The sequence below is a fragment of the Gymnoscopelus microlampas genome, assembly GCF_963454915.1.
Source record: "Gymnoscopelus microlampas genome assembly, chromosome: 8".
Taxonomy (NCBI): Eukaryota; Metazoa; Chordata; class Actinopteri; order Myctophiformes; family Myctophidae; genus Gymnoscopelus; species Gymnoscopelus microlampas.
The window spans coordinates 39,621,882-39,646,868 of record NC_139945.1 but is presented as its reverse complement, the minus strand read 5'-3'; the positions used below and the strand labels follow the sequence as shown (position 1 = coordinate 39,646,868).

Sequence of the window (24,987 nt, the reverse complement as noted above, 5' to 3'; positions counted from 1 at the left end):
CATTGTGCACTTGTCTGTTGTTCTTGGTTTAGTTATCAAATGTGTCACATCAGTTTTTTTGAGCCCTGAAAGGACTCTGGGTACAAATGTCTAAAAAAACTAAACAAAAACAAACATGACTGATTTGTGTGTGCGTGTGTGTGCATGCATATGACCTCATCTATATAATAGCATAACATTCACCAGGTTACTGTATATTACTAGCTCCTGTCAGTCATGCCTAATTTTAAAAATGTATGGATTTCAGGGACACAGACACTGGCAACAACATTAAATTGCAATAAATACTTTATTATAAATAGACAAATAATAAATACCATCACATTCAAATAAATACATACATAAATAAATAAATAAATAAATAAATAGATATTCCCCCCCCAAATTGTGGAATACATTACTAGAAAGATATTTCAACAACAGCCCCATACACTGTATGTTCAGTAGCTGCTCATAAACCAGTGTTTTGTCTAGTGTAGTTCACTAGTAAATAATTAGTTGTAAACACTTGTAGTGAATAACTCAAAGATGATAGATTTCTTTGTCATGGGTGATGTTAAAGATGACAACAGTGGTGGTGATTATGTTGATGGTAAAGATGGTGAAGAGCGTCTACTTCTTGTGGTCTCCAGAGGAGATGTAGCCCATAGCTCTGCTGATGGTGATGGCACGGCTACGGAAGGCTTTCATCACCTTACACATCTGCACCTTGTTGTCAAAGGTAGACGTGGTAGACGTAGTGGTCCACAACATCTCGGAAACGAGTCCCTCCTAAAAACAACAGGGAATGACATAACATGAAGTCTCATTACGTCTTGAATCTTTGTTGCACAACGGTGTCGCTCATTTAAATTCAGTGATGTAATGGCACTGACCAAGCAGATGCTGTTCAATCTTTCATCGACACAAGGATTTTTTTTGGCCATTGTGGTTTTGATAACATTTTCTCTAATGTGGTCATATATATATAACTGAATTAAATGGGGAACGGACAAAAAGAAGGAATACAAAAAAATACCTGTGAAGAATGATCCCCTTCATCTGGCACCTGGCTACAGTTCTGTGCAAACCGAGGAAAATAAATGTTAAGGCAACATGTAGAGGCTGTTATTTCCCAGTTGATTTTCACTGTTTCTGTCTTTAATACTCACTACCTCACTCTATTAATGGAAACAAAGATAGTCACCCTCTGTTCAATTGGAACAATGAACTATCTCTCTCTCACACACACACACACACACACACACACACCATTTGGCTTTGCCAAAAATAGACGATCGATAGCTCGCAATGTATGGCAAAGAAACATGTTGTGAGCTTGTAGCTCGGCTATTTTGGGCAAAGAGATTTGGTATAGATGGGGGAAAAAGCGGTCCAAGTACAGTTGCAAACAGGTCTGTTTTACTAAGTATAGCGGGTTTAAGTGGTTTTAACGTACTGCGATATTCAATTGTATCTGTCAATCAAGAAATCTATCAAACTCACACCACTCTCTGTCTCTCTTTCTCAAACACACACACACACACACACACACACACACACACACACCTTCTTAAGATCCTGTATTGTCCCCATTGTGACGCTTAGTAGTGGGTTGTTTGTTGCTGAAGTCAGAGGGTTTGCTGAGGGTGCTGACTGGGCATCGATGTAGGTCTTGATAGCAGCATGATAGTAGGACAAGTCCTTCATGATACTCCCCAGACATTCACTCTGTGTGACAAACAAGAGTGATGAACTTGTCATTCATGTGTCATTAAAGAGCAAGTCTGATTAGTCTGTAATTTCTTTTATTAGAAAACGTGACATTTATAACAGTTCTTACCTCATTGAATGGTGAATTCCTTTGTGATGTGCAAGCTGAATTCTAGAGGATGAAATTAATTGTTTAAATAAAGGTTTTGTTTGTTTCTCAAAAGCATGTAAATGTCATGGAGCATGCCCTTTTATCTCAATAGAAAATGTTGAATATCATTTTCAGTAAAAATCTAAAAAAACAAAAACAAACCTATAGTAGTGTATTAATGTAGGCCTACCTGTGGAATTATGGGTGCGCAGAGTTGTACTGTCTGAGATTCCATCATACTGTCATCCAACACTGTACATTCCTCGCCTTCAAATTTGTCCTGCAACACAGAGGATACCAAGTATGTCTGAGCAGGGGTGGAAAAGGTATTACATTTCTTTACTTAAGTAAAAGTATCAATACTGCAATGTAGAAACACTATACTATACTTGAAGTACCAAAAGTACTCATTATGCAGAATGTCCCATTTCACAAGGTATCATATAATTTATGAAAATCTTTTGAAAATAGCAGATCTACAAGCAACGCGTTACATAGAGCTGAAGTGGTTAATGTATGTTTTGCAATAATAATTCAAATCTACAAAGTAACTAGTAACTAACGTTTTCAAATAATTGTAGTGGAGTAAAAATAACAATATTTGCCTTTTAGATGTAACGGAGTAGAAGTAAAAGTATAGAAAATTGGAAATACTCCAGTAAAGTAAAAATACCTCAAAATGATACTTAAGTGCAGTACTTGTGTGAATGTACTTATAGTTACTTTCCACCACTGTATGTGAGAGAGTACAGTATGTGTGAGTGAGTGAGATATTTCTCACAGACAGACAGACAGACAGACAGACAGACTAATAATAAACTAATTCAAAATGTACTCACGTCCTTCACCAGCTCACTGACATGTCGTAGAAGTTTGGAGAGTGATGATGAGCATGAGGAGGAGAAACGGTCCAGTCCTCCACTGGGCTGGTGGTGTATTGGAACTCCTGAGGAGGTCCTCCAGCTCAGAGCCACCAGCAGCACAAGGCTCGTCAGATCTGCAGGAGAAGAGCATTCTGTTCTTCACTAGAACTAAGAACACTAGAGCTAAGAACACTAGAACTAAGAACACTAGAACTAAGAACACTAGAGCTAAGAACACTCTTTAACAAAATTAAATAGAGAGTTTCTACATTGCAGTATTGATACTTTTACCTAAGTAAAACAATTTGAGTACTTTTTCCACCACTGCCCAAAAGAGGCTATACGGCTATTTGAAAATAGCCGATCTACAAGCTCAAAACGCAACCTGAAGCCACACGTTGTGAGAGAGTTATTATAGTAGGCTACTTTGCAGTTATAATCGATCAAAAAACCGGCGGAGCATTCATGAACAAAAAAAATGTAGCTGTGTTTTATCCTGGCAAATATTGATTTTGTGATATTTTAGTTAATTTAATCTTACACAAATTAAAGTTTGCCATAGTTTTTCCTCGTCTTTTAGATGAAGTAGTGGTGGTGGTGGTGGTGGTGGTGGTGGTGGTGTGTGTCCAGTTAGTTATCCTGCAAAAGTGTGTGTGTCTTTGCACTGGGTTAATGTCATTTATATAGTCAACTGAAAGGATTCCCCAGTGAGCTTTAATAAACAAGGCAGTCACGGTAGTGAACCAAAAGAAAAGTAAAGCGTCATGATAATGTAATTTCCTCTGTTGTAATGTAGCGGGACTCTCTCTCATCCTCCTTCAACTGCAACCAAGTGAAAAAGAAACCACCTCTTGTTTCGATTGAAGGCATGCAAGGCTATGAGATAATAATAATAATAATAATAATAATAATAATAATAATAATAATAATAATAATAATTATTATTATTATTACACTAATAACACAAATAAATAAATAATAATAACAACAATAATAATGTGATTATTATTATTACTATTATTATTAATAACAATAAGTATTGTCATTATTAGCCTATTATTATTATGACACTTTTTATGACCTACAAAGGATTTCATCAAAGGAACATTTTTTCGAGAAAAAAATAAAACAACAATACACAATAAAATAATAAAATAAAATGTTTATTATAAAAAAACGAATATAAAAAGAAAACGCAAAAACAAACAGTAGGCTAATCAGGTGGTAAAAGCTATATATATATATATATATATATATATATATATATATATATATATATATATATATATATATATATATATATATATATATATATATATATATAAAAGTGGTTTGAAAGAGAGAATAGTGTGCTATAGCCTGATCTCCTCAGGCAGGTCATGGTGACAAACGTGTCCTTTTTCATACCAAGGTCCATTATTTATTCGGCATTCGAGCCACGGACCACCGTTTGATGAGTATTAGACTCTCACTCCCAAGACTTAGAATATTTCGTCTACATTCTCTAATTGTGTAGACTTCTTGTAAATTAAGTAGGTAGATATTTAACAATAATTTAACTCTTGAGAGCTTGTTTCATTTTACTTTCAGGAGTTAAAGTTCTAATAAAGGGTCCATTTGGTTACCAACTCTCCATCATTTAGCTGGGGACCAGCTTGAACCCCCTCAAGGACCACTGGTGGTCCCCCGGACTAGCCTACTGGTTGAGAACCACTGATTTGATAAGGGTTAAATTTTAAATCATTAACTAGAATGTGTGTGCAAGTGCTCTGTTCTGCTTAATTGATTGATTGATTGATTGATTGATTGATTGATTGATTGATTGATTGATTGGTTGATTGAATACTTTATATATTAGTTTGCAGAAAAAAGCACATGAAAGTACAGTTCAATACAAGGTCAACCAATAGGAATATAAAAACAAAACCAAGAAAGCCATTGGCTTGTTTCCTTTGGGGTCCTTTTTACTCTGGTCCTTTGTGCTGCTGGTGTCAGGACTTCCCAATAAATAAACTCATATATTTTAATGACAATATCATAATTCTCAAGCCAGAATTATGAAGAAACATAAAGCGACATAAGCTGTTTGTATTCGCATTTAAAATGTGCAGCTTCCCAGCATGCCATGTGACGTCATGTGGCGAACACGTGCACTGACACTAACAGGCTATTATTTTATTGTTGTGCATTTTGTTATTGTGGGGAAGACGTCGTGGGGATGGTAACAGGAAGAGGTGGACACCTCGATGTAAAATTGGCTATTTTCCCCAAAATGTAAAAAAAAATCAGTCTTAAGTGTTCAACGCAGTGGTTCTCAACCTGTGGGGCGGGACCCCACATGATTTTTTGCGGGTCCCCAGATGACAGTGAAGTGATAATTAACAGACTTTTAAGACCTTTTTAATCAGGAGGGGCGATGGCAACCGCCAAGTCGGTTTGGGTGGGATCACGCTGTCTCTCAAATGTAATGCCTCAAGGTTTTCAGAGGCCTGAAAAGGTTGAGAATCACTCATGTAAATGTAGCACTGGCCCTTTAAGGAAAGTGCATAAAGAGGGGTGGCCAGGTTTGTGGCCTCCTGTCTAGCCAGAAGCCTGGTTTGAGTGTTTGTGAGAGAGACCTGGAGGCATGAGGGGTACAGACTAATTCTCGGTAAGACAATCTGAAACAAATGACAAGGTTTTTATAACTCATTGTAACAATAGTATATGTATAAGAGTTTAGATAGGCTGACAATATTAGGCCTGTTGTTAATTATACTAATATATATCTGTACTTCCAGAAGCCTCCAGGTCCTTTGAGTAGCAGTACTCTGTGGCTGTGCAGGCCTTTATCAATTGGAGCCATGAGCATACATTGACTATTTGGGTATGTTTGTTATTTTTCTGTATTTTGTCATCTTGCTATAGGAGCCTAATGAAGTGATGAATTGTTGGAGGGTTGGTCTAATGTTTTATTATTTGATTTTTGTAGGAGCTGAACTGTAAATCACTGTTTTTCCCACCGTGCCATATATATATATAAATACTATTTAGACTGAGTGCAATAGGGTTGACTGAGGACAGAGCTATACTGGGCCATTAGCTAGCATTGCATGACTGGTTTTGGTTTTGCTTATTTGTAGTTTGTTTTGATTTGCTTATTTGCTTTTGGTTACTTATTTACTTTATTTTCTTTTGGTTTTGCATTATTTGGATTTGATTTGTTTAATTTCTGTGTATTTACTTTAGAGGCCCCGAAGCCCTTACCCTTATTGCCCCCTTTGCCTCTTGAGTTCAGTCCCTTTTTGCAGAACTCTAACACTAACCGCTTTCTTCCGTTCTGTATTTTAACCTGACTATTTTTATAACAACTGTTGAATAAACTTGACACATTTTGATACATCAGCCTCTGATTCTGTTAATTCTGAACCCGTACCTTCCTGGGGAACCTTACCTTGTTCAGTCCTATATATCTATATATATACAGTATATGGTTAATGTGTTTAAAGGATCCCTCACTCCTATATGTGTGGGTGGCGTAGTCATTGCTTTTCCTAGCCCTGCTACATAAAGAGTAGGCTACATGATTAAGAGCATGCTTGAACATTCGACAATGAAGGTCTCATATTTCAGCAATTGCTACTAATGGCTACAAAAGCTGTATGTCCAGTCAATTTGGGCATAAACAAGAAGTTGAAACATAAATGTAGGTCTGATAATGAGTGCATGTTCACATCATGTATTGGATTAATGTGATGAGTCTTTATGATATAACTTTGTGCGTTTGTCACTCCTTCCTCATTAAACTCAGCTTGGATTTACTAAATAGCCTAACTTAAACCTGTTGCCTGTATCAAGAATTTGTAGCATCCTGTGAATTCCCAAGTTCAACGCACAAAGTTGCCAAACGTTTATTTTAATTTTAAATAATTTAGTATAAGCCCATACCAAAATGACCATGGTCAGTAAAATGTCAGTATCATGCATGATACTGACTGACCATAATGTCATGACACTGACATGATACTGACTATGATTGATTGATTGATGTACTTTATTTAGTAAGACATGAGAAGTACAATTCACAATACAAGGTCTACTAAACTGGATAAGTCATAAAAGCACTGAGCTTGTTTAATAGCTTGTTTAATAGCTGATAATGACTATGATACTGACATGATACTGACATGATACTGACCTTGATACTGACATACTGACTATGATACATGATACTGACATGATACTGACATGACATGACACTGACCATGATACTGATATGACACTGACCTTCTCTTTGGCCTTTAATGCTGTTTGACTGTGTAATACCCTGGACTTCACTGTGTATACCTTTGATATGCTGTTTTATTTTCCTGTTGTGTCATTTATTATTTCATTTATTTGCTTCATCTTTAAGCATAAGTTGTGCAACTTGTGCAACTTCTAAATAACATTCATATGAAGGTATACATTTTGATAGCAGTTGGGTTGCTGTCAGTTTGTTTGTGAGCCATGAACGGTTTGTTTAAAAGATGATTGGGATTGAACAGGCACCTGATCATTCATGAAATCATGCAGCATCTGCCCCTGAAATTCTCTCTGTCGCCTTTATTTTGCTAATCTCTTTCAAGTGGAAGTGCATCCCCTGATACTGCTGTGGTCAGTGAGCAGTTGATAGGGGTTTCCTGTTCTCTTTTTTTGCCTTGACAACAGAAACATCAATGTATAGATACAGTATATGTATGAATCAGCACCATATTTGTGTTTACTTACATACAGTAGTAGGTGTTCTGATATAACTGAGTTCTGAGCCTAAGGAACTTCCTTCAATACAGGTTGACTGTTTGAATATTGCTTGACATTCACCAAAAACATTTTAGTCCGTTAGTCAAATACATGTTCAAACTGTCTCACTAGCTGAGAAGGTTGCCTATACACAACAATGATACTTTCATTGGTGAAAGGGGGTGCCCATGTTGTGACTTTTCATTACAATAAGACTCAAAGCTCAGTTTAAGGGGGGGGGGGGGGTGCCCTAATTGGTTGGGGGTTCCCATTTGAGTTGTAATCCAGTCTATTGTTGCATAACATAATTTCTTGGAGAGTGAAGGGAGAGGGACAGGGGGACAGAGAGAAATTGGGATGACTCATGTATAGTGAGAAATGTAGTCTTTGTAGCCTCGTGATGACCGTGATTAGACATTAATCAGAAAGAGGAAGCTCACTTAGCTTGCTAAACCTGTCACGTTTGCACACTGTGCATGTATTCTTACATGTGCTCTCTGTATAAAATAAAAATACAAACAAACAATTTATGAAACAAAGTTTATTCTTTATTTTACATATCTGTACATAAACATTTCTTCCCTCAAATAAAGATTCTGAATACAATAAGATGAAAACGATATTAACACACGTATTCATTTAAAATGACTTGTGTCAGAAAATCAACATTCACAAAATGTTGAAGAGCAATTAGAGTGAACGTATTACCAAAAGCTACGACTCCACTACAAGGCAGGCATGTTTCCTTACACTCTTTTAGCACCTTCAAATAAACATTTCTCAGTTGAAAACTACCATTTGTGCAGAATAAAAACAGTTTGACTTTGAAATACTTTAAAATTACTGTACCTTCCAACTTAAAATGGTCTGAAGAAGTTAGTTTTTCATAGATTTTATACAATGTTGTTTCTTTTTTTTCTCATCATGACTGACTTTCTACTAAATGTCTCACTATTATTTAATTTTTTTCCCCCACAATTTTTGCATTTGACATTTATAATTTAGTGGCGAATGTAGAAAGTTAAAAAGAAACAATAGCGAAGCAAGGCCGATCACTGCACATGAAGCTGGGGACAGTATCCATGACAACACACAATCAATTTCCTCCTCTCCCAGGAAGTAAGAAGTGCTCCACTGTCCTTAGCGCTGGGATAAACCACAGAAGCAAATGAAAGGGGGGGGGGCTTCCTCTGTGCTGCTGCCACCACTGGAATCAGTGGGGTTGGAGAGGAAGGTGGAGATAGGAAGGAGGAAAAACATGGGAAAGGATGGGGTTAGGATATGGGTGGACACGGGCTGGAGTATTGGGGTAAAAGTTTGGTTTAGGGACAAGGGTAGAGCAGGGGCTTAAGCGCAGAACATGCTCCTTCCGATGTCTGAACTTTTTTTATTTTTTATTTTTGGAAAGGGAGGTGAAGATCACTACATTTTGACGTCATTCACAACTTTCTTTTCCCGGACGCTCCTGCACCCCCAGATGTCCTGATAGTCCGAACTAGACCGCCCGAAACGGATGTTTTTTCAGATGTCAGAAGGAGCATGTATTGACCTTAAGATTTGGGTAGGTTGGAACAGGGGATTAGTTTGGTCTGTTTAGGTTGGAACAGGGGTTTAGTTTGGTGTGGGTAGGTTGGAACGGAGGCTTAGTTTCGAGTAGGTAGGTCAGTCTGGGGTGGAACAGGGTTGGACATCTTATTTGGAAGGGGTCTTCTCGGCCATGTGTTTCTGCTGGCTCTCAGCATGCCTGAGAAAGAGAGACAAGACAGCCCATAGTTAGACAACCTTACTCAAAGACAGAGACTGTTTCCTTTGGCTTGGTCGGATGAATGAAAGAATAGGCAGCGAGAATGAGGGAGAATAGTCTCTCTAAGCCCTCCTACCTAGTGAGGTCCTCTATGTCCACCAACATGGCGTCTTGCTCCATGTGAAGCTCATCCCGGATCAGCAACAGCTGCACCAGCTCCTCGTTCAGACCTGGAACAGAGACAGGATGGTGTCAGGCAGGAGAAAAGCCTATGATACTAACCACAATACTGACCACGATACTGACATGTTACTGACATGATACTGACCATGATACTGACATGATACTGACCATGATACTCACCATGATACTGACATGATACTGACATGATACTGACCACGATACTGACATGATACTGACGATAATACTGACCATGATACTGACCATGATACTGACATGATACTGACCATGATACTGACCATGATACTGACCATAATACTGACCATGATACTGACCATGATACTGACATGATACTGACCATGATACCAACCATTATACTCATGATACTGACCATGATACTGACATGATACTGACCACGATACTGACATGATACTGACCATGATACTGACCATGATACTGACATGATACTGACCATGATACCAACCATTATACTCATGATACTGACCATGATACCAACCATTATACTCATGATACTGACCATGACTAACCATAGAAATAACAGCAGAATCTTTCAGCACCACTGCCCTAAACATGTAGTGTTGTTGTTAGTATGAATAAACACAGAAGCACCCAGGAGGAAGTTGACTAAGAAAGGGGAGTAGGAATGTGACATGTACAGCGGTAGGAGAAAAAGTAACAATAATAATAATAATAATAATAAGAGTAATTCAGTAATGCCTGAGAACAGGAAAACAGTCCAATGAGATTGTAAAGAGAAAGTATGTAAACGTTTGTTGACAAGATCTATTCTGTTTTCTTTGAAGTTGTGGGGATTTTGGAACCTTTCAAATGTAAGATATACGATTATTCATCTTCGTACCAGGGTCAATGGTCAGCAGTAACATCATAAGCAATGGAGAAACTGCCATGTGGTGCAGTTCTCTGAACTGACTTTCATCGCTGAAAGTACTGTATTGCATAAGATAGAGGTGGGTATGAGTCTTTCTCAGGTCTGGTAGTGACCCTGTGGCCCGTTCTTTCAAATCAGAGTTTGGGCGACGATCCACTGTGCTCATATTGATTGTGCTCATATTATTATAAGCAACTTTGGGCTTGTTTTTCTGTAAAGTTGTTTGTAAATTATTGGTATTTGCCGGTTGCGGGTTTTTGATCTTGTTTGTAAAATGTAGTTGCTTATTTGGGCTTGTTTCCTAATGTTGTATAACCAGTGGTTCTCAAACATTTTCATGTCATGGACCCCCAAATGAATATGTATTACTGTAGTCCACCTACCCCCTCATCTAAAAATATTTTGTGCCAGGGACCCTTATACAAGATTAGTGTTGTTAAAATGTTTAGAAAAATAAGAAAAATTATCGCTTTTTTAAAGATTTGTTTGAAAATAGCAGATCTACAAGCTCATAGATCGTCAATTTTCAAATAGCCGAAGCATATAGGTTTAAAGTGCTCATGTAGCCTAGTCGCTTCTTTTGGGCTTGTTTTAATATGCCTGGTGGCTTATTTCTCTCGCAAACTCTGGCAACACTGGTGTGGTACTCACTTTCAATCTGAGAGTGCAGGTCATTGACTATGACTGTGAGTTGTCCCACAGTCATGTCTCTCAGGTCAATGGGTTTCAGGCTCCTTTTCATTAGACACTCACTGATGTGCGGCATATGTGGAAGCTGCAGTGAAAGAGACACAGAAAGGCATGAGCACTTACAACAACAACAATAACAAAAAGGAAGACATAATATTGAAGTCACTTTAGCCCATTAAGACTTGAGGCAGATACTACAAATGGCTTTTAAATCAGTTGCTCGTAAAACATTTTTGTATCAAGGACTGCCAAAATGATATGTATTTGGCTGCGGACCCCCCATCTGAAAACGTTTTGTGCCAGGGACCCCCTAGAAGAGAACACTTTTTTCAAGAATTTTCCAAAATAGCAGATGTACAAGCTCACAGTGACCATGTCTATCTGCTATCTTTGAGAACCACTGTTGTAAACCACTGTTCTAAATCCTAAGACTGTTCTGAAAAACTTGTGTTGCTACATATATATAGCTAAAATAAAAAAAATGACAATTCTTTCCCGGTTTTAATGGTTTTAAAGCCATGTCCCAAATCTCAAGTGTGAGGCCACGTCAGCCAGTCCAAACTCTTGGTTGTTACATAGCTTATGTCGTGCATATCATGCATGCATCATTCCAAACTCTAAATTCACATTACATAATTTTCCCGCCACTGAAACTCATACTGTAAGTGGATTCAAGTAGTAGTCTACACAATAAAAATGTATGAAATTGGTTCTGTGAGAAAGCACAACAACATCAATTCAAGTCAAGTCACAAATCACTGGTTACTGTGACCAGGGCCAGATGATCCATACTGAATCAGGCGAGCACTCAGGGACCCTTACCATTGCTCAAAGCATCTGAACCACAATCAGAACTTCATTGTTCATTTGTATCTATTATACAGTAAGTGCCTATTCAATCTTTTTTCTATATACCTGTGACCTTCATTTTCTCCACATCATCAGGACTTATTGTCAGCAGATGGATGTGGATATATTGCACTCGTTCTCCTGAACAAGAACGACTACATATAATTGGAAATAACCTTTTTCTTTGCTTCTATTATTAGGCTTCTACTTTACTTGCTGAGTCTGGTGTTCTATCTTGTTTTGTCTCAGCCAGAAGATTCAGGCAGTAGGCCTTATGCTTGTTTAAATTCCATAGCAATACGATTCCAAACAGTATTTTTCTGCCATAATCCCCTAGCTCTTATGATGGGCTTTTCTCATATAATTTTCTCATGGTGAGTCACGACTCACAACATTAAGAATAAAACGTGTTGCATTATATCTGACACCATGAATGTTTGTAGTTAACAATAGGCTAAATATTAAGATTTTATTATGATGGATTGGTAACCTTTGTGTATTGATGTGTGAATGTGCGGTATGCGTGCATACATGCATACATTTTGTCTATAGATACAACAAGTGGTGCTGCGCAGCCAAGATGTGTTCAAAAATAGATTCTTCCCCATGCCAGTAATACATATGGAAGCGAGCAGAAAATGTGATCGCTCAATCTATGAAATAATTGAAAAATCCCCATCCCTTTTAAAGAGCCTATAGTTTAGCTTTAACATAGACGTCGTAAATATATGGTATTTATCACTTTCAATTTCATACATTGGATCTAGAAGTAGGGTAGAGTGGAAGAGGGGCGGTCAAAATATGGAACTCATTGCAATAATTTGGATGTTTGTTTAATGATTCGTGCTTTTTTCTTCTGTGTCCTATTTTTATAGTAATAAATAGTTTTTACAATGGTATGCGGTCAGGTCTAGGCCTGGCTCAGGGAGGAGGACGCCCCTGCCATGCATAGTCCACCATGGGTATCCATGGTCATCCCTTAGGTGCAACAGGCCTAAGGCCTAGTAGTAGGTTTGTATGTGAGATGAGTTACATCTTTTTATTGTGTAACTCTGTATATTGGTACTGTTTTTACATTATGCTATGTTGCAATATGTTTATTGTAATTTTTATCAGTATTGTACACTGTACGTATGTAATGTATTGTATTTCTGCTTGCTGGACTCTTGGAAGATTAGCCTCGGCTAAAAGAGATCCAAATAAAATCAAAATCAAACTTTAGGTGTGGACACCCCCCTGGGGCACCATAACGTAATAATCGGGACTCAAGTTGGACTTGAGACCCAGTCCTAGACTCAAGTCTGCCACAGGCATGGTTTCATTTGATGAAACGCCAAGTGCTAAGTGAGCATAGTTTCAAAGTACAGATTATAGATTTATTTTGAATATTCTACTGTTTAGACTGATGATAGGTTCTTGGTTAAACTATAATCCTATATTACTATTTCTATGCATTTGATTACCTCGTGTTTTCCTTGCTTACTGTAAATCGCTCTGGATTAAGAGTCTCTGCTAAATGCCTAGATTGTAAATTATAAATTGATTAACACTCTGTGAACATAATAAAGTCCAAAATCTCCGGCAGGGGGCAGTATTTCCACTCCTGCCTGAATGCATGATGTGTGATTTTACAGTATTCAAAATATTGTGGGTAGCTCAGTAGATACCTGCTCACTTAACTTCAGTTACCACATACTTTACAATATGTACTGTCTTTTTCACATCAACATATTTTAGGTATAATAACAATGATGAATTTGTATATTGTGCAAACACTGAATACTGCAGTACAAATACAAACATTTGTAATACATTAATACATGATCAAAGCTGGTGTGGTGTTTTGAGAAAGAGCCGATACCGTCTTTACACATGATCAATGTTGCAAGCAGGATGGGCTTAAACATTGGTTTGGACATGGAGACAGGTTCTCCCGTCTAGACCTAAGACCTAAGATCTGTGAATCTGTGTTACTTCCCTGTAAGTGGTAGCACTTACAGGGAAGAACACTCAAACTTATAATGTTTTAGCATCTCCATTCCCTTGCAGAAAACACAAAAAATAACGCACACCTGGTGCTCAACACAAGTTATCAGTCCTTATATTAGCTTTTTCTTGTATTTAAATATATATATATATTATACGCTTTCCTCTTATCCTGCTGTATCTGCAGTATGTATTTAAGAGCAATGCAAGTCCATGACTAACTGATTTTCAAGAGAGAAAAGTATACAAACCCTTTCTCTTTACATGCCTGTGTCACGTCATACTATGTTGACACACTGTCAGGGTGAAAACGTGCATGCTCTCTCTCTCTCTCCCTCTTTGCCTGTGCTTGCTCTGTGTTCACATGCGTGGGTGGGCGCTACGGTTTCTCACTCCTCTTTCACATTGATGCTGATGTCAATGTGTCACAGTTTCAGTGTGACTACGGAACAGAGACGAGGGACGAGGGGTGCTCTACTACAGCGAAGTCGGGTGGGCGATGCCGGTTAGACGGGGCTACTTTCTGCTGGAACTTCTGTGGTAGATTGATCATACTATTGCCATGCCACAAGTATGACACAAGCCAGCTGCCATCCGTCCAGTCTATAGGACTCTAAACATGTTGAGAAAGAAGAGGAAGAAACCCTCCATCTGCGGTAAGACTTGGCAGGGTGGCAGCTGTGTGATGTGAAACCAGTCTCTTCCCCTGTATTTGAGCTCCCCTTCTCTCTTTCTCCCTCTCTTTTTCATTCATGCGCACGCACGCGCGCGCACGCGCACGCGCACGCGCACACACACACACACACACACACACACACACACACACACACACACACACACACACACACACACACACACACACACACACACACACAAACATGTGTAGCTTGATTTGTTAATACAGGCTTACGAGAGCTTCTAGCACACACAAGCTTAAGCCTATTATAGTTCATAGTTGCTCGCCGAAAATAACCCATTCTCAAGCAAACAACGAGATGTATCGCAGTGTGCAATTTTTGGTGAGCAACACCATTGTGTGTGGAAGTATAAATGAGGCTTTAGTGTGCTGGCCCACTCTTGATAAATGGCTCAAACAGTCCACTGTACTTTAAAATGTAACTGAACATGTTAACTGATAATGCTAGAATAAAAGGATGCTTGTGGAGGCAAAGAACAAATCAATCTCTGGTGTTATAAGCTATAAAGTTTCATCGCCTGATTTAACCACATTAACCCTGTCATTGCTATTTTGAGCAATAGGGTTGAAGTGGTTAATTCAATCGTAATTCTTTAATTGCTTGTTTATTTATTTCATGTTGTGTGTTCTGGCTTATTAATGTACTCTATGGACCCCCCGAGTGTCTGGAATAAAGTTTGAATTTAATAGAATAATTATTATAATTCAAACTCTTTAATGAACACTTGTGTTCTGTCCTGGTGTGACATTGATCTCCTTTGACTGCTTGGCACCGTCACGTCCCTAAACACTAAAGTCAATGCTGCTTTCCAGCAGATGAATTATAGATGGACCCAAGCCGCCCCCTATGCTCGGAATAAGTTAAGACCTCTGCTTGCCAGCCCATGTGGATACAGTTTGTGTATGCATGTACAAGACTGTGTGCGAATGTGTGTGTGTGTGTTGTGTGTGCTGTTGAATGGGCAGTGAGGCAGAAAAAAATGGATGAAATAATGATGAACACCGACATCTCATGCCTCCTAACGGGTGCAGAGGAAGAGAGGAGGAAAGGAGCAATAGAAGTGGGCACATCATTATCTGCAGCATTGCTGATACACCTCTCAGAATCTGCTTGCTTGTGATCTTTCCATTCAACCAGTCAATTCTGTTAGACACACACACACACACACACACACACACACACACACACACACACACACACACACACACACACACACACACACACACACACACACAAAACAGCTCTCATGGAATAAAGCAAAACTAAATCTCACGACGAGATTTGTAGGATGTATCGTTCTAAACCTATGTTACTGCTGTTCTATATACAGCCAACGTTGTAATTTCAAATGAAAAAACTGCGACATCTGGTGAAAGGCGTGTTGATATGAATCCTTCATAGAGGTTATGGTGTTTGCGTTGGGGTTAATACTGTGGCATACTGACCAGGTCGGCCACAGGTGACTTCTTGCGATTCTGCTTCTCCACCTCCACCTGCATCTTGGCCATGGGTTTGGCCATGGCCAGAGCCAGCTTGGCCTCCGCCTGCAGCTTCTTCTGTCGACTCACAAAGTCCATGTCCTCCAGGGACTCCTCCTCCTCCTCTGTGGTGTCCCTGTCCGAGTAGGACGAACTCTGCTTCGACTGGGGGACGGGAAAGGACGGATAGATGGAAAGAGGAGAAGGAATTGGACAATGGGGAGATGGTGGTGGTGGTGGTGGTGGGGATGGAGGTCAAGAAACAACAAAGACAGGGGATTAGCATCAACAGGCCTTTGGTATTTGGTACACGTACAGTAAAATCCTCAGTGTTCATTCATTTGTTTAAATGGGTCCATTTGGGTCAGATTTAAATGAACACAGAGGATTTTACTTTACTAGAGGTTCGGCCGCTACGCTTCCCTCACACCTGTCGCCCTTCTGTTGTCATGTTCCGCGGCAGGCCGGTGCCATATTTAGTCACGAATATCAACCCAAAGTCCATACGGTAGTGATGGTTCTAGAGCTCCATATATGGAGCTGACTGATTTGTTTGCGCCTGATGCCATGACGACACAATGAAGTTACACAACACACTCCATATTTGGGCGTAGCTGCATTGGTTATGGCTGAGTCATTGTGACATGAGCGTGATGACTTGGTCCTCCGGCCGGTCTACCATCAGCCTCCCATTAGCCAATGTTAATATACTGTAGGATACAGGTCTTGGCCTGGACCGCTTGCTCAATGTAGCCTGACAGTGCGTTGCGAGTCCCGACGGCCTTTGCTGCATGTCACTCCCCATCTCTCTCCCCATTTCCTGTCAGCCTACTGTCCTGTCAAATAAAGGCATAAAAGCCCAAAAATAAATCCCCCCCCAAAAAAAGGATACAGATCTTCACTGACAAGGATGTGTCACTGTATGGAGAATAACACCTGAGTGCTTAACATAGAGAATGATGGTAATCCTCTCTCTCTCCACCCCCTTCTCTCTCAGTGTCTCTCTCTTTCTCTGTGTCACACTCTATCACAGTCTCTCTCTCTATCTCTCTCTCTCTCTCTATCTCTGTCTCTCTCTGTGTTAAGCATGTCTCAGGTTGACAGGAGGGTTAATGTGGCCAGTCATCCGTAGCCATGGGTTTGAATTCACCTCTCATTTGCAGCTACTGGATTGGATGGTTAACGGCCCAGAAAAAGAGAGAGCACAGCAAAGGAGATTCACACTCACGAATTGACAGCTATCTCTAATTCGCAACAAATCTCTCTCTCTCTCTCCCTCGTTTCTTTCATCCTGAATATTGTTTGACTGCTGTACACCAAATTACTTGAAATTATTTTACGACGTCTTCATGAGTTCTCAAAGAGTTCTGCTTCTTCACCTATCATACTCTCAGGCAAAATACCCAGTTCCTATGTGTGTGTGTGTGTGTGTGTGTGTGTGTGTGTGTGTGTGTGTGTGTGTGTGTGTGTGTGTGTGCGTGTGCGTGTGCGTGCGCGCGTGTGTGTGCGTGCATGTGACAGTGGGTAAGGATGTACCATGGGGGACAGTGGTGTGTCCAGACTGGTCTCTGTCTTGCTGTCATCTGCATCGCTGTCCTTGTCGCTGCCACTGTCATTGACAAAACAGATCTGTAGGTTCATCCCACTTTGCAGCCTAGGGACAGACAGACACACAGACACAGGGAAAAGAGGGAGAGAAGTCATAATTAGAATGGGATGAGTCAAATCAGGTCACCGATATAATAATAGACTAGGATCAGGGTCATAAATGGCAGTGATATAAATATAAACACTTGTATTAATACAAATGACAGCATATAAATCCTGTGTAGTGTACAAATGCAAAGGTCCATTTGGCTACACTCTCACAGTTACATTAACACTGAGGATTGTATGGTGTACATAAAATACATACTTCTGGCCAGATCTAATGCTATGCCTTGAAACAGCAGTAACAGGCTGATCTTTGACACCAAGACACAGCAAACATTCAGTATATAATTTACATTGTACATTATGTAATTGTGTGTGCGTTGTATGTATACATGTCAAACATATACTGTATATAGCAGGGCAGGAATTTCATGGAGGCCATGAAGGTCATGGCCGCCGTGCCCCATCGGTTTGAACTTATGCCCCTCAAAACATATTTATTTATTTATACTATCACCACATTAATGGTCAAAAACCTCCTAACTCCACTTGAGCTGTACTTGGGTAAAGGGGTGATAATATAGGGATACATTCAAGTATCTGACAATGTATAAAGTCACCATACCGATTTTTATGAGGCAGTATCGTGTTGTCTAAAAACATGTATTTCTTTTCCTGAAAAGTTATTATATTTTGGACATGGTTTCTGCCCGACAGCAGAGATATAGTATCTATAGTATCTGTGTGCTTCGTTCATATGTATACATGTTAAAGAGAGGCCAAAGATAAGAGGAAATTGTCAACATATAGACAGTTAGAGTTCTGCCATGAACTCTAGCTTCCTTCAGAGTACGGTGCTGTCTTGAAGCAGATTTAACGAGGCCTTGTGTTTCCAAACATCGCCCCTCCTGCCTTCAATATGGATCGATCCAGGAGGATGCCTCTGGTAGGTCTGATCCAATCGGTCTGGGATCGACCGGAGTGGGGGGGTGAAAGCTTGGGCCTCGGAGGAGCAGAACTCTGCTAGATGTGGATCCAGCTCAGCATGGATCAATAATCTGCTTATTTAATGCAGTAATTACAAAGAGAGATGATCGATTACGTAGCACGGATCCAATCACTCCAAATTGAATCAGACCTGTGTGATCAATGGGTTTTGTGGGCAGAGGGCACATCAAAAAACTCCATGTAACTAGTAGCTATACAGTGTTGGGGGAGCTGCTAATTTCACTTCATTTGATAACAAGTGGACATCACATGTTCAGATACTATTTAAAAAATCCTAGGCTTATGACTAATCTTGTTTACCAGAACATAATCACTCTACTTCTAGAGCATTATTATCATCTGACTATATTTTCCCCTAAAGATGAACGTGGGATCAATCATCGGATTCTGGCTAAAATAATGGGAAATGTTTTGGATCACAGGAATTGTTAGTGTGTTTCTGTCCCCAACCAACGCTCCTTCCAGTCAAAGGCACTAGTATGTAGGAGTTATGAATGTGTGTGTTTTTTGGGAAGTGAAAGCAATCAAGCTGGATGAGTGCATTCATTTCCCCCCTCTCTCTTTCTCTCTCTCTCTTTCTCTCTCTCTCTCTCTGTTTTTATTTTAGTCCTCAGAGTTAATGTAATTCAGAGAGTGTAAGATTGACCCTTATGCACCCATTTCTACACTATCTGAGTTAAATCGACCCTCATTAGTTGGCGGTGTATGTTTCCCCTTTCTCTTATTCACACATTCTTCATGTGCTCCCGTTCATTATACTTTCACCTCTCTCTCTCTCTCTCTCACTCACTCACTCACTCACTCACTCACTCACTCACTCTGTGGGATCAATCATCGTATTGTGGCTGGAAATGTACACATGATTTGGATCACAGGAATTGTAAGTGTGTGTTTTGTCCCCTACCAATGCTCTTTCCAATCAAATGCACTAGACTAGCATGTAGGAGAGCAATTGAGCTGAATGAGTGTTCATTCTCTCTCTCTCTCTCTCGCTCTCTCTCTCTCTCTCTCTCTCTCTCTCTCTCTCTGTTCTTCCTTTTCTCTGATGTGACATCACCCTCCACAGGTACTGAACCCACCAGAATCAAATGGGTTTAGGCCTGGGGCATAAATACACTGTCATTTGGCAGTGTAAGTTTCCCCTTTCTCTTATTCACATATCAATTGAAAGTGTGTCATACAGTGGTTAATAAAACAAAGCTTTGAATGACACCCAACCGAGCAATAAATCAGCACTGTGCTTCTCCAAAACCCCACAGGCCACAGAGAAAAACAAGCTTACAGGAACACTGAGAAGTGCATAGTAACCACACACTACGGAGTGAAAGTGAGAGTGTGGTGACTGGTGATGCAATGTAAGACAGTGATTCTGAACCATTTTAATTTCATGGACGGCCAGATTGATAAGCATGAGGTCACAGACCCCCGTTTGATAATGATGTTTATCCCAATCTATACTGTACAATCCACAGTGTCCATTTCTCTGAGTGTACATATCAATTTGTACACTCAGAGACTCACATACCCGCAAGGGTCCATTTGGTTCCTAACTATCAATCATTTAGCTGAAGACCCCCCCGAATCCTCTAAAGGAGCCCTGGGGGTCCGTGGACCCCATGTTGAGAAACAAGTGATTTAAGACATGTTAGCTGTCTTACCGTGAGGACAGGCTGGGCTTGCCACTCTTACTGCAGCTGGTATAGATGCCTGGCCCATCGTCAAAGAAACTGCCCAGTGCCAGCTTCTGCCTGATCGACTCCCTCTCATTCTTTTGGGCCTGTCGAGGAGAAGAAAAAGTTAAGGTTTAGTACACATTTCTTTTATATTTGTGATAGGAGGACAGCAGGTTTCCTATTCACTTAAAGGGTACATAAAGCGCTCGAGTCTCCACAGGACCCAACATGTACCTTTGTCTTGGGGCGAGGACATGCATTGCACACCTGCACATATTTTGCCACCCATAATGATGCGACGAGTCTATAGATACTAGTCGCAGTGAGAGGTTTGTTGGTAATCATAATGATCTCCCAAACCAGGCACAGATTCAGCAGAGGAACCTTGGAATTAGTGTGAAAGGCCCAGTATCAGGCAGCAAATCCGGTAGTGATCATGACAACGCCAACTTTCACCAGCAGGTGGAGCTCCGGCTCCAGTGAAACACGAAGGAGGGCTCCAGTCCAGTCTCACACCAGCTATAGCCTAGCTCGCCAGTCTCTGCTTCATATGGTCATAAATCATACATGGATGTTACATTGCAACCTGTTTCGTACATGCCTAAATCTGTGAGAATACCAATGTAATGAGGTTCCAGTGTGAAAAGTGTTCCAGTATTCCTTTGGCCTGCTGCTAACCAATCCTGAATTCCTAAATCTGTGCCAAGCATGCCTTGGCAGGACTTTCACAGTCTCACTCACACTCAAACCCAAAAGGGTCTCATACTGTATGTGCTGACTGCTTGTAAACAAGCAATGAGATACATACTGTAGATACACATACTACTCACACATGCAATCACCCCTGTGGTCTCTCAGGTAGGTTAGGAAGAGGCAGAGAGCTTTAGGGAAGCTGATGAGAAGGAGGAGATGGCTGATGGCCTTGGTTTCAGGGCGAAATCTCAATCCCTCCCTATCTGTACCTCTTTCTTCTATCATCTATCGTCTCTTTCCACTTGTGCCCCCTCCCTTTGAAAAATGTTCCCTTTCTCATTTAACCCTGTGCCCACCTCCCTTCCTCTCACCTCGACCCGATTCAGGTTCACCAACCAAGCCTTTCTCGTCATTTATCCCCCCAGTTTCACTCATCTCTCCTCCATCCCATCCCTCTGTCTGCCTCACTCCTTCATGGTGTCCTCGTGCTCCCTCTCTCTCCAGCAGTGTTCCCATTCATCCCTCACCTAGTCCATCATTGCCTGGTTTAACCCATTCGATCCGGGAACGCATCTCTGTCATTTTGGATTTCTTTGGCTATTCAAAATTATCAGTTTTTTTTTAAATCGTGAAAATGTGTGCAAATCTTTAAATATATATTTTTTAAAGCAAACATTTGTAAAATATTTTGTTCCAGGGACCTCCAGAAGCAAAGATCTTTCAAAAATAGCAGATCTACAAGCTCTACGAGCTTATATATCTGCTATTTTTAAAAAAGAAAATAAATTTTGAAATCTAAAATGACAGAGATGCGTCCCCGGCCTGAATGGGTTAAACACCTTAACCACTCTCTCTTGCTATCTCTCTCTCTCTCTCTCACACACGCGCGAGCACGCACACACACACACACACACACACACACACACACACACACACACACACACACACACACACACACACACACACACACACACACACACACACACACACACACACACACACACACACACACACACACACGCATTGCTCCATCCTTCACTCTCTCTTCCCATTCAGCCATCCTTCCCTCTGGTGGTATTGCTGGCAGTGGAGGAAAGTGTTTCCATCAGGGGACGTTTTAATATAATCCCACTTCACACAAGAGCCCACGAGCCTCTCTTGGCACTGCCAGCGCACACACACAGACACTGGCACGTGGCAATGCTGTGTGTGTGTGTGTGTGTGTGTGTGTGTGTGTGTGTGTGTGTGTGTGTGTGTGTGTGTGTGTGTGTGTGTGTGTGTGTGTGTGTGTGTGTGTGTGTGTGTGTGTGTGTGTGTGTGTGTGTGTGTGTGTGTGTGTGTGTGTGAATGTGTCAAGCAAGAGCCTCGGGGGGAGTCAGATTGCACCCTCCAAGGTTTCCGATTCATTGCTCTGCCACAAACCACATACACACTATAGCAGCAATCTGTGCGCGTGTGTGAACTAGACAAACACATGGAAGTAGTAGGAGGTGTACATCATTCATACTGTACATGCAATCATAAATGTGTAAGTGACACCTAACCGGATGTCCTTATCAATGCAGTGTGATGAAGACCATAATTCAGATGTTTTTTTAACTCTCGTCGAGGGATAAAACCTTTCTTTTTTTTGCGATGACGTCTGGTTCTGTAATGTTCCACAACAACAAATCTGTGCAAGCATGACACCGTCTGAACTCTGGGCTCACAAACCCCCCCATAAAGGATACAGAGATATTAACCCATTCAATCCGGGAAAGCATCTACAAATGTCTTCTAAATCCTATCCACCCATCCAATCTCAAAACATTTGGTTCCAGGGACCCCCCCCCCCCCAAAAAAAAAGCAAAGTTTTGAGTTACAAATGTTCGCTTTAAAAAATATGTATGTTGAAATATTTGGACAAATTTTCCCAAATAGCAGATCTATACAAGCTCGTAGGGCGGCACTCGGTGCTGCGTTAAGAGCTTGTAGATCTGCTATTTTTGAATAGCCAAAGAAATCTAAAATGACACTGATGATGCTTTCCCCGGAAATGAACATGACAATTTACCCACACTAATGGGTGTAAATGTTAATCCAGGAGGAGGCTGGAGATTGATAGCTGATGAGCTGCAGTGGTGACAGCATCATGTAAGAGTACGTTTAAATGGGCTGCAGTTATTAAGCTTAGCTCGTGGCCCATATGTGATGGTATATGTAGACCAAATGACTTGTGAGCCTGAAGCATGGTGATGCTTCATCAATCAAATCAACCATCTTGAATGACTAAAAACAAAAGGAGCAAGGATTTCCATGGGCTTTGTTGACCTTTCACTCCCCACATGGTGAGATGACAAAGGGCTGTAAAAGCGGAGGTGGGGGGTGGATGCGAAGAGGTGCAGGTGGTGGGCAGGACGTTGACATAGGAGGTTTTGCTGTGTTGTGTTGTTTAACCCCTTAAACCCTCTATAGTAAACGAATACTTAGTCGACCAGGTACTTGGTCCGCTCTTTTCCCCTGCTCTACACTAAATCTATTCACCAAAAATTGCCAATCTACAACAAGATCAGAGCGCATTGCAATGTGATGCGTTGTGAGCTTCTCAGCTTGCAGATCTGCTCTTTTCCGCTAATGTTCCCCCCCAGTATAGGGATTCTAGGGTTCAAGAGGCTAAATCTTTTGGGGCTCCCCCCAAACAAGTAAAGATGGGAATCTTTGAACAGTGAACACCTGACAGAAAGAGTCATTTAAAGACACAGCTGGGCTTTATACAACCTGCCCTGACCCACTGACACAACGGAAATCACACGTTTCACACAGCATTCAGATTGCAAAACCACAACAACCTTCAGGAGCAGTGAAGTCTCAGCAACAAATCTCCAGATTTCACACTTGCCTGCTATGACAACTTCCTGTCTTTGTATGAAGACCATCCATTCTCCGGAATGTTTGCCCTGTGTGTGTGTGTGTGTGTGTGTGTGTGTGTGTGTGTGTGTGTGTGTGTGTGTGTGTGTGTGTGTGTGTGTGTGTGTGTGTGTGTGTGTGTGTGTGTGTGTGTGTGTGTGTGGTGTTAGTGTGAGATGGAAGTGGAACAGTAGCTGTAAACTCATCATAGCAGTCACATAAACCACTCAGGCAGGTGAGGGATATGTCACCTAGATGTGTGTACAAGTGGGCAGCAAATGTCCCCTCCCCAATGTCCCCCTGCCCGCATGCTTGTTCCCTCTCTTCACATGCCTGACAGCTCAGAGTCAGTGGAGTCTGTGTCTGAGTGCATGTGTGTCTGTGTCTCTGTGTATGTGCGGGCGTGCATGTGTGTACTGTATTCACTGAGTGAGTGAGTGAGAGAGAGAAAGAGAGAGAGAGAATATGAGTGACAGTTGTAAGCAGTTGTCTTTGCATGCTGGCCTTGAGTGCCAGGCTTGCCGCTGGTTAAATCAGACAGGCCAAACCAACCACAAGGCCAAATTGTGTTTCACCTCCAAACCTTTTTTCTTGTTCCATTTAAACATACTGCTTGTCTTTTATTGGATTTCATTGTTGCAAAAACAATACCATCGGCCATGGAATCATAACCACCCTCCAATGAGCCCAAAGATAAAGCAGTGATTGAGAACACTGCCACTTGACCCCAGGTATGTAACTGTGCCGGCCAGGGATCAAATTCCACAGGGCTCTCTCTCTCTCCTTGTCTTTCTCTCTGCCTTCAAGCTGTCCATCAGAACAGAAAAAGAAGAAAAACATACTGACGCTGTTGGACAGAAACCTTGTATCTCCATAGTTCATCCACTCCATTTTTCTTAGTTTTTACCAGCATGCAATGCAGGTCTACAAAGAGACTCAGCACTAGTCATTTCTCGACATATTCTCAACATGCTTTTGATCATTGGCTGTCCTTTAAGGCAATGGGGATACTTTCCCATACTCTGAACGGGCGGTCTTGTCCTCCCAAGCTATGGTACTAGACACGCCTCTC

The 24,987-nt window shown here is 40.8% G+C and overlaps 1 protein-coding gene across 4 annotated transcripts in view; it reads right to left on the bottom strand.

The window, feature by feature from the left end:
- Positions 1-7,993: 7,993 nt before the first annotated feature.
- schip1 (schwannomin interacting protein 1) overlaps positions 7,994-24,987 on the bottom strand; it is a 63,211-nt gene continuing 46,217 nt past the window's right edge. For all 4 annotated transcript variants that reach the window (XM_084065429.1, XM_084065428.1, XM_084065431.1 and 1 more), the window contains 6 exons: positions 20,322-20,440; positions 17,539-17,656; positions 15,970-16,167; positions 10,953-11,076; positions 9,348-9,441; positions 7,994-9,211 (listed from right to left, as the gene is read on the bottom strand). In XM_084065429.1, coding sequence (XP_083921555.1) covers positions 9,160-9,211; positions 9,348-9,441; positions 10,953-11,076; positions 15,970-16,167; positions 17,539-17,656; positions 20,322-20,440 — 705 coding nt within the window. In that variant the 3' untranslated portion in view covers positions 7,994-9,159. The remainder of the gene's footprint in view (positions 9,212-9,347; positions 9,442-10,952; positions 11,077-15,969; positions 16,168-17,538; positions 17,657-20,321; positions 20,441-24,987) is intronic.